Source organism: Telopea speciosissima, chromosome 1 (genome assembly GCF_018873765.1).
Source record: "Telopea speciosissima isolate NSW1024214 ecotype Mountain lineage chromosome 1, Tspe_v1, whole genome shotgun sequence".
NCBI classification, from domain to species: Eukaryota; Viridiplantae; Streptophyta; class Magnoliopsida; order Proteales; family Proteaceae; genus Telopea; species Telopea speciosissima.
This window is the reverse complement of record NC_057916.1, coordinates 48,466,509-48,477,437: the sequence shown is the minus strand read 5'-3', so window position 1 is coordinate 48,477,437 and position 10,929 is coordinate 48,466,509. Positions and strand designations below refer to the sequence as shown.

At 39.2% G+C, this 10,929-nt stretch overlaps 1 protein-coding gene across 1 annotated transcript; it reads right to left on the bottom strand.

Annotated features, from left to right (window-relative positions):
* Nucleotides 1-7,212: 7,212 nt before the first annotated feature.
* Nucleotides 7,213-9,208, bottom strand: LOC122656558 (pentatricopeptide repeat-containing protein At1g03540). The gene has a single exon (XM_043851141.1). It carries the CDS (start codon nucleotides 9,173-9,175, stop codon nucleotides 7,277-7,279), a length of 1,899 nt encoding a protein of 632 aa, XP_043707076.1. The 5' UTR covers nucleotides 9,176-9,208; the 3' UTR covers nucleotides 7,213-7,276.
* Between the last annotated feature and the right edge of the window lie 1,721 nt (nucleotides 9,209-10,929).

Here is a 10,929-nt window from a genome sequence, read left to right as displayed (position 1 = left end):
AGGAGGAGGACAATAGAGATAAAGATCATGAGAGAAACACTATGGTGTCCTTTTCATAAATCTCACAAGAGGAAAGAGGAACAGATCAAGGTCAACAGAAAATTAAAGGAATACAGTTTAGGAATTAGGAGGACATTATTTTGGGGCATGGATGGGTTCTATGGGCCTTGGGATGGATGTTTATTTGTTATTTGTTGCATTAGGCCTTACCTAGAAGCATATAAAGTGGGCTGAAGTAGTACATGAGATTAGTGTCTTAAGTACTTGAGTTAGATGAGGATACTTTAGCTTAGATAGTATTCCGTTTTGAGTCTATAAGTCATGTCTGTTTGTGGAAGTGATAAGGAGTCATTTAATGAGTCTAATTACGAGTTTCAAAAGGTTATATAAATGTATATCCACGGATCCACCATCAGTTCAACATGATTTGATCATAGAATTTGAAGTTTTTTTCTAGATTTTTTGATACGGGACTGGTACTCCAGAAGTCCAATTGCTTTTCTTCTCCTATCTGAGTTCTACTGCAAATCAGGTGTTCTCTCTTCAATTCTTCTTCTCCTAATTTTTATTGTTACTTTTTCTAATCTGCATACTCCTGTTCTAGATCAATTTACGGCTTGCTTTCTATCTCTATATCTCTCTAGTTACTGCACTCTTTTTAGCTATAAATTGAGACACAAGTTCCACTTATCTTCCTCTATGAAATTCTGTTAATATTTCTGAAGAACTCTATTCAATTCCTTTACTTCTAGTTTTGCTACTTATATCCCTAGCAGCTCTAGGCCTTCCCTTTCAAGTAAATGCTCTTCCCTCTAATGTAGGAATCCATGGTAAAAATATCGTCATTTGCAATCTTGTTTAGGCGTTATTAGTCGTAGATTATGGTGGGCGGAAAGATTTGATATGTATTCTCTCTCTCTCTCTCTCTCTCTCTCTCTATTCTATATGCATTTATTCTCCATTGTCTACTGCTGATATAGGATGTCATTCCTTAAATTTATATATGCAAGGTATAATTCCTGTTAAGATACTTTTTTTAAATAAACTCCATGTAGAAATGAGACGGGAGGAGATCTGCAAACCAATGGAGAGGAATCAATCGGATATAGTGATGGTAACACAGTCTTAGGCTTCTTCAATAAACAATATATTATTGCGTTATTTCATGGCTTTCAAGCCTGAAAATCCAAACCCAGTGTACCTGATGGATCCTAAAATTTCCTACAAGGATAACATGCTAACCTAAGGTAGGCACCAATCACTCTTAAGGACTGTCTAGTTAGGGCGGGGGGGGGGGGCAGCAGCATACATGATGCACGTACATTAGCGGGACAACAATAACAGTGAGCAATGAACAATAGAATTCATAGGTTGCATGTATTCAACTAAACAATGTTCAATTGGATGCTATAGAGGTGAGAAATCAGGCAAACTAGGAGCAGATTGTTAATAGAGTAAGACAATCAGCTAGAGGTATGTTAATTAAATGTGTTAAACTAGTGTCCAACCTATTTGATATCTTGCTTTTTGTTACCTCAATGTGTAGGATCCTTGATTCTATCAATTCTGCTTTTCAAAAAATGTTGTGACTATGGTCTCTTATTTCATCCCCCCCCCCCCCCCACAAAACAAATGGTATCTTATCTCTTGGTTTGCCATGTGTAAGCCAAAATTCCAAGGAGATTTAGGATTTTTTATGTTTTCTATACATAACTATCCTCTTCTCCTTAATTTGCCATATCGCCTTCTAAAAAAACCCTTCTATTTTATGTACATCTATTTGAAAAGCTAGATACTTCCACAATCAGTCTTTATTTCATGAGGCAACTCTTAGGAAAAAAGGATCTCCAATATAGAACAGACGAACAGTATCGCAAAAGTTTTCGAGTTGAGGGTAGGAAGGGATATTTCAATATGGGAGGATCATTGGATACCATCTCTGAACAATATTATGGTTCCTGCTTTTATTCATCCATACCCTTTATATTCTAAGGTTAGCGATTTAATTGTAGATGGATGTTGGAATGTTTAAATTTCTTCTATTTTTTAATCTTATGTATCTAAGGCTATATTACTCATTCTTTTAAGAGCTTATTATATTTTAGATGATTAGGTTTGGCCTCTTACTAGATCAGAAAAATTTTCTACTAAAGTGGGTGTCAAAGTGTTTATTAATCACATTTCTGGTTCTTTGAGTTTGGATTTCTCTTATATGTGGCGTTTTATTTGGGGTTTGCAAATTCATTCTCATTTTGTCACTTTTCTTTGAAAATTTTTATTTGGTGCAATTCCCACTATAAGTATGTTACCACAGCAATTGTGGGTTGATTGTTTTATATTCATTTTTCCATAGAGAAATTGATATTGACCCCAAATACTAGCGAGGTAGGTTAGGGTCTGTATTATGGGGGAGAGTGTACACTAAGTCAAATACTAGCATGCATGAACTTTCAAGAATCCTAAAAATTGTAAGACTAATTAAGCATAGCAAGAATTTCAGCCAAAATTCATGTCAAGACAGCAACACTGCCAACACAGAAAAACTATAGCATAAAATAGGTGAAAGGGAATTAAAGAATAGGGTAGTAGAAATAAAAACCACTCAGATTTTAGGGGCTGCAGTTAGTGAACAGCTTCCATTAAGTTGTAGTTCTGTCCATTACCTTCACTGTAAAGCAGAAAATTAAAAGAACAAGAGAGCAGCAACAATGAGGGGTGGGGGTTGGAGAAAAAGAAGACAAATCCAAATTAGGCATTAAAACAGGGAATAACAAAGGGGAACAATGGGGGAATGGGGTCACGACATTAGGAGAGATAGGTCGTGAATCAAAGACCTAACAGTGACAACATCAAGCTTAAACACTATGGACTTGATTGCTCTAATTAACTAGAATTCAATTGCAATATTGCATCCTGACCAGATGGTTTATAGAAAAGAGATCTGCATTATAGGTGCTTGTGGTTAGGAAGTAAAGGTGAGTGAATAGGGGGTGGGTTTGGGAGCTGGGACATAAATCACCGATGGGGTCAAAGACTTTAGAGTGGAAATATTCCATTCTATTCCTACTATAAGTTTAAGGTTTGCCCTATATAGTTCAGATTAACCTCTTGTATTCTCCTATAGCATCTAGGATAGAGATAGAGAGAGATTTTTAAACCTCAATTTAGACCAACAAAAGTTGTCCCACAATCCAACTTAGAGTATTCTCCCATGGCAATCTAGAGAGAGAGAGAGAGAGAGAGAGAGATGTTCAATGATAGAAAACACTTTCTTGAAATCCTATTTTGATACCAACCAGGCTAGCTAAGCTATTCTTTCTTTTTACTTCTCTCTCTTGCTCTGCTTTTAAGCTTTTTTACTATCATGCAATGCTAGCTTCACAGGTCATGTTTGATGGCACCCTAGGATGATACATCTCAAAGAGAACTTCTTAGACTGTCATCATTGTCCTCTTTTTTATTATGATTATTTTTCTTTATAATGGTTGTGTTTCTAGATCACTTCTTTAGTAGATTAAAGAATGTCCAAAATTACTATTAATTACACACTTGCTTTCAAGATTGGATATTTCCATTACCCTAGTCTTCCTTTTTTTTTTTTTTAATCTTTCCTCCCAACATGGCTCAAACCAAGTTTGATGGTGTTGTTTTGGTTTGTGATAGCTATTGGAATCAGTTTCTAATTATTTCAGGTTAATTTGTTCTGTTGCAAAAACAACCTACTGAGTTTATACTTTTATTTCAACTATGATTATTTGGTGTATTTTTAGAAGTCTAACAAGACCAATAGTCACTGTCCTATTAAAGTAGGAGTTCTAAATTTTTAGTCACTGTCCTATTAAAGTAGGAGTTCTAAATTTTTATGTCTATAAAGAAGGTGATTGTTCAGTATCGAGATACTTACCTTACATTGGACTTCAGTATGATACTATTCTCTTTTAATAGGTATTGTGAGGTGGTTAGGCTACAACCAAATGGATAGGAGTTGGATTCATAGGTCACGAGATCGTATATTCCGTGCAGGCGATCTATATGAAGCTGGTGTAAATGACTTCCTAGACTTTACTTTTTCCAAAGTACCCACAGGGGAGAAGATTTCATGTCCGTGTATAAACTACACTAATCGACGGTCAGAACAAGGTGCGTGAAATTACACCGTGTGTGTAAATGCAACATGGCTAATAAGTCAAAACAAGTTATAATAATACTATTACACTGTTTACTTATTTCAATTACTGTGAATTCTGTTAAGTAAGGAATGTTTGACTGGTGAATACTGTGAATGGACAATCAATGTTGTATGTGAATTGCTAGACTAGATGCCGTAGCTGGCTTGGAAATGAGGCTTGTGGTAGCCCGTAGAATGGGATGTGGTTGACACCACCCGACTCATACTATGCCATGTAGATGCATTGGGCTAGAGTGTCATCACCTGTGCTACGCACCCTTGCCAACAGGGGTTAAGGTGTTGGATGTCTGTGAGAGCAACCATATGAAAGGGAAAAAGAAAAAGAAAAAGAAAAGAAATGGAATTGTGATGCACCGAAAAGGTGGTTATGGGACTGTTAGCCAACAAAAGAAATATGATATGTGAAAAGATAATGCATGCCTCACAGGTTAATCCCAGAGGGCTGGTCGGGCTGACCTTGGTGACTGATGCGGGAGCTGATCGGTCCTTTCCGACAACTCAATGGGTGTATTGCGGGAAGGGGTTAAAAGCCCGCACCAGGGATACATGTATTGGGGATTGTAGTAGCACTAACCCGCCTTAGTTGTGATGTTAGGTGGCTGATAAAAAAAATGAACTGCATCTCATGTAGGACTCATATGGTTGTGCTTGCATGTGCATGCATGGTGATATTTCATTCATGGGCTCGGTGGAGCTCACACTCTGTTATATATGTTTTTGTTAGATGATCCTGCAGGTGGATGTCACTGTGGCGGGGAGGCTTATCTCCCGGAGGCAGGCTATGGTTGTTATGACGATATTGGTATGGACCCAGACGGATGTCATAATGTTGGTACGAGTATTTTCGGTGATAGCTAAGGAAGACCCGTGAGGGGTGCAGCTGACTCTGCTTGACTATAGAACTCCTTTTTGTTTTTGTTTTTTTTGTTGGAGTTTCCCTCTTTTGTACAACTTTGTTTTTGGGGCTCGGGTCGCCTTGCCCTATTTATATTCTTTTGTGTAAGCTGTGTCGGATAGAGTTGGGGGTTGCAAATGTTCTGAGAGTGAGAGAGAGTGATTTAAAACAATGTTTTTGTACATATTTGTCTTCTTTATTATCTGTTCAAGTTTAATGCAAATATAGCTTTTCGCAGCACTGTGTTTTACATCTTGTATTATTGTGGATGCGTGTGTCTGTGAATGGACTAACAACTTCTAGATCCTTGGGGTCTGGCGGATTGCTGCAGTGCAATTTGGGTCACCTACCTAATCCTCCCAGGGGGTAGTTTGGGGTGTGACAGGAGGCCCAACGAAATAGTCGCTACAAAGCGGCTGCAGGAAAAAACAAGGACAGAGTTCCAGAACTTTACCTTCTTCTCAAGTCCATAATGAGGTACTATGGGGAGTAAATTCACTAGGTATTATGGTTACCCCCTTTCACTTTCCACGAAAACGCAGGAGACTGGAGTGTGACGCTTAAATTGAAATCTTGACTCTATGGAAAACTCCCCTCTCTGGTTTGTTTGACCATAATCTACAATGCATGAAATGATTTGATATGCAAAGGAGAGAGAGGGAGAAGGGAGTGGGCGGGAGACACAGAGATGGGGAGCGGGGGGATGCAGAGAGGGTAAGATAAGGGGCACTAGATTGCAACTTTGAGCGGGAGAGAGAGGCAAAGATGCTGCGGCAGTGGGGTTGCAGGGGGTGCATGGTGGTAGAGAGAGAGAGAGAGAGATGCAGTGTTGGACAGATTGAACGGTTGAGATTCTTTTCTCCTCACCTAACAATCAATAATGTGTTTGCATCATCAACATTTACACCCCGCTATCGAGTATTTCATTTCCATAAAAATAAAACAAAAAAGGATGCTCTTAAGAATTTGGATAAATTCTGTTGGATGAATAATCACTTAGATAAAGGGAATTCTTTTCTTTCCCTGAAACCAGGACAATTGACTCATACAAACAACTATAGAGTACAAGAAAGATTCAATCAAGTACTTAATCAAGATTTAACTAAGCTGATTACCTTAAAAATGATTGAATTTTGCTGGAAGCCAGGCCCTAGTAGAGTTGAACAACATTTTAGATTTTGACTTTTCCTCACTTGAACTGAGATCTTTAAGTAGCATCCCCAGTTCTTAAAACTCCGTGTCTTTGAGTAGCTGATCCGGTTAAGAAACAACTTACCTGGTTACAGCACTAAACTTAAAGCCACTGTGATTTGCTTTACACTAGTATAATTACTTGTGAATGTTTTTCCTCTTTGCTTGTGAACACTGTTAACATATGTAGTGAGTTCTAGTTCTTTTTATAAAACTTCTTTTATACCAAAAACAATAGCATCCTGAGATTATTAGAATATGATATATCTGCAATAAATTATCCAATCAAAGCCAGTCAAAATATCCTCTCTAACAACGACACCTTAGAAAATGCAAGCTTCTAAGATTTGGAATCCTGTCAGCGGGCAAATTTTTCCATTCTTCCAATTTCAGGTCCTTAGTATTGCAATGGCCTACTGAGCTCCCATATGCCTCTTAAATGAGAACAAAGAATCTAAAATTAGTTGACTTGCAGCACCACTTGGTACATAACTTGCTGAGATCTGGCAGTGCAAAAAAGCAATTCCATTTCCCATCCAAACTCTTCCTTCAATTCCTGACTTTTGTTTCACAGTGTGATATCATGATCAGCTTCTCAAAACCATCTCCAAATATCCTTCTTCTTGATGCTTCATTAAACTCTTTCTGTTTATGTATTACATGTTATTATTTAAGGAGCATCTGAGAAATTTGAATAATCTTGCAGACATTTTTATGTTTTGGAAAGAGATACCTCTGGTACATGCAACTTATTGAATTACAGATCTTCTTGAGCTCAGCTTAGTCCAACTGCAACTTTAGCGTTCACCAGACAAACCCGGTGCTCATACCATGCATCTCCCATATTTCACTAAATCCAGAAATTCCAGATGCTAGGCTCCATCTTTGTTGGACAAAAAGGTAAAGAGTACAACAAATGTGCACTACCAACATTTTGATAAAATTTACTCTTCAATATGGAAGCGGAAAATCAGGCTTATAGATGATCCACAATGTAATCTTCACAACTGCAAACTCAATCCTCCAATATCTTGACAATTCCTCTTTCTTACAGGAGCTGAATATCCCATATTTCCCTTGATTTCAATCCAGCTCTTACCAGGCATTTTCTTTATTCCTCTATCTTTCATTAACCTCCTAATCTTTAGAGCATCATCCCACCGGCCAACTGTCCTATAAATATTAGCAAGAAGAACATAGCTCAAGTGGTAGTCTGGTTCTAGTTCCATCATTTTCTTTGCAATGCGCTCTGCTACAACAGGGTTAGAATAAGCTGTACATGCGCCAAGAAGAGCTGACCAAAGGAACGAATCATCTTTAAAAACTGCCTTTTTAATCAAATCCTCAGCTTCCTCCAGTAGCCCAGCTCGGCCAAGAAGGTCAACTGTGCAATTATAGTGCTCCGCACCAGCTTCAATCCCATAATCCTCTTGCATTGATGCAAAATATTTCCGCCCTTGATCAACCAAACCTGTATGACTACATGCAAAAAGAACCCCAACAAGGCTAATATAATCAGGTTTAACACCTTCCTTAACCATCTCATCAAATAACCTAAGAGCTTCCTCACCTCTGCCATTTTGAGCAAAACCACATATCATTGAGTTCCAAGTTACCAAATTTCTAACTGGAACTTGAAAAAAAATCGTGTGTGCATAATTAATACAGCCACATTTCGCATAAAGATCAATTAAAGCTGATTCCACAACAACATCTCTCCAACTTCCTCTCCTCAGATACTGGCAGTGTACCTCTTTCCCAAGTCTCACAGCTGTTATACCTGCACAAGCACGAAGAACAGTCCCAAAACTGTAGAGGTCATCCTGCTTCTCCATCATCCTGAAAAGCTCAATAACAGATTTGAAGTCACCATTTTGACAGTAACTGCCAAGCATTGCACACCAAGTTACTGAATTCTTTGTAGCCATCCGATCAAAAACCCGACGAGATTCCTGTAGCAAACCACATTTCCCATACATATCTACAAGGCTGCTTTCAACAACCACATTGCCACAAATCCCAGCTGTATGTACCTTAGCATGAACCTCTTTACCTTGTTTCATCCATCCCAGATTCGCACATGCTGTTAGAACAGTCCCAAATGTAAATCCATCAGAAAACAATCCATACTTCCTCTGCATTAAGTAAAAGAAACCTAGAGCTTCCTCAAAGCAATTATTCCGCGTGCATGCCGAAATAACTGAAGTCCAACAAATAGCATCCGGTTGCGGTATCTCATCAAACACAAGGAGTGCATCTTCTAAAGTAAAATTTCTCCCATACATATCTATAAGAGAGCTGGCTATGACACAATTCGAACCAAATCCACGTCCTAGAACCATTCCGTGAAAGCAACTACCAAGCTTCAGAGCAGCGAGCTCTGAACATGCCTTAATTGCAGCTGAAAGGGTGAACCCATTGGGTTCGATTCCGAGTTCAGACATTTTCAAAAACATTTCAAGCGATTCCAAGGGTTTTCCAATACGAATGTACCCTGAAATAATAGAAGACCACGATATTACATCTTTAACAAACAAATTATCAAACACTTTTCGGGTCTCTGAAAAATCACGACCGAGTTTGAAGTACAATGAGAGTAAACTGTTTCCTACAAAACGGTCACACTCAAGGCCAGACTTGATTATGTGGGAATGGATTTGGAGCCCGTGGATGAATGAGAGGGTTGTAGTGCAAGCCTGTAACAGAGAAGCGTAGACGATAGGTTTTCTAGAGATTTCGCTGGAACCTGTGGAATTAAGAAGATGTAGAGCTCCTAAAAGGGCGCCCGACTTGCAAAGGCCAAGGATTTTGGACTCTGGTGATAAGCCTAGTATGCACTGTTTGAATTTGCGAGGAAGAAGAGAGCTGTAATGGCTCCTGTGAGACAATTTCATTAACATGAAGTTAGGGATCGGGGAAGACGAGAGAAACTACCTCCGTCACGGTTAGTATCGTTATCAATCTGCTTACTTATTTCATGTTTAGCTTTATTGTATTTTGTGTTTTTTTTTTTTTTTTGGGTAAATGACACCTAGGTTACCTAACGTTTTGCCAAATTATAGATTAGATATCCAATGTTTCACATATTGTGTTTGGGATATCTATAATCCATTTCTACTTGCTATTGTACCTTTATAAATATTTTTTTACATTTTAATATAAAAACCTAGCGGGACCATAGTGCTACAAACCATCCCTCATCTCCCTCTTTATTTTTCGTAGTCTTCTTCTTCTTCTTCCTCCAACCTAGGGGTGTCAATGGGTCAGTTCAGTTTGGTTTCGGTGTGACTTTTATAGAAATCGAAACCGAACCATTAAGAAATGTTCGGTTTCGGTACGGTTTCGGTTTCGATTTCGGTGTGATTTTGTTTCGTGTCGGTTTCGATTTATGATAACGGGTTGATATCGGTTTAGATTCGGTTCGGTACTAGTTTTATATAACTAATTAACTAGTAAGGTCCGGTTAGTATTATTATATTCCAAATGCAACAACTAGGTATAGAGATTCCCAATTCATATCTAACTAGTAAATGAATTTAAATACAAGTTCTTACAGGGGTTGGTTCAATATTAAACCATAAACGAATATAGGAAACTAGTGCAATGGATGCTCTATAGTAATTATTACAGAAGCAAGTTTCCTGGCATTAAACCATGATCGCATATAGGATGAGAGAACATCCATAAAATTTATTTGATCTCAACAGGTCTAAACGCTTTTAAAACTGATATAGATAGGTACATAAATCCATATAATTTATTTGATCTCAGCATTTTGTCGGGTTGGGTCGGTTCGGTTTGGGTTTGGGTCTAACAGTTCGGGTCACCGGTGCACCGTCAGGCTAGCCCGAACCAAACCGAAACCGACTGCTCTCTGGATCCACAAGCCAAACCCGAACCAATAAGAGAGCGGTCTGGTGTGGTCCGGGCCGGTTTTATCAGTTCGGGTTGGGTATTGACACCCCTACTCCAACCCCACCACCCCCACCCCCACCCCTACAACAACCTAATCTCCCACCCGCCCTTAACCCTTGCTGCAACCCAACCCAACCCCATGCCCCACCCTCCCTGTCTACCCCCTCCTTGCGTTCGCTCCCCAAACTCCCACCTCTTGTTTCCCCATCATCCCACCCCCACCCTTGCTTGCTCCTGCGATCTCAGCCTTGCCGTGACCCCAAACCCCCTACCTCAACTCCATCTAGCCACACAGCCTCCTCCGCAGCTCCGCCCCTTTATGTTCTTAAGGAGCTCAATTGAATTGGACCAAGAAATTAGACGAAACAGAAAATCAGGCTAAACCAAATAAAATGGCGAAGTTAAAGAGCAAAGATGAGAACAGAAAACTGTTCTCGGTCATCATCATGAGGTGATTGAGGTATTGATGGAGAAGAGAAAAGACACACACACACATAGTGGGTATCCTCACCACTCCTCTCTGTTTGATTGATTCTGGGAGTCATGTACTCCACCCCAACTTCTACTATTTTTACTCCCCTCCTCAACTCATCACTCCCTTGTATCGCCCCCACCCCCATCTCTCCTATACTACCCCACTCCTAGCCATTTATTTGAGGTGATAAGTTTTCCCATTAGTTTCTGTTACACGTTAACATTTCCATTTAAAAGAGACAGCCTCCTCCGCAGCTCCGCCCCT

Excerpts from the sequence above, each read along its gene's own strand:
- LOC122656558 (XM_043851141.1), bottom strand. The coding sequence starts at position 9,175 with ATGTTAATGAAATTGTCTCACAGGAGCCATTACAGCTCTCTTCTTCCT.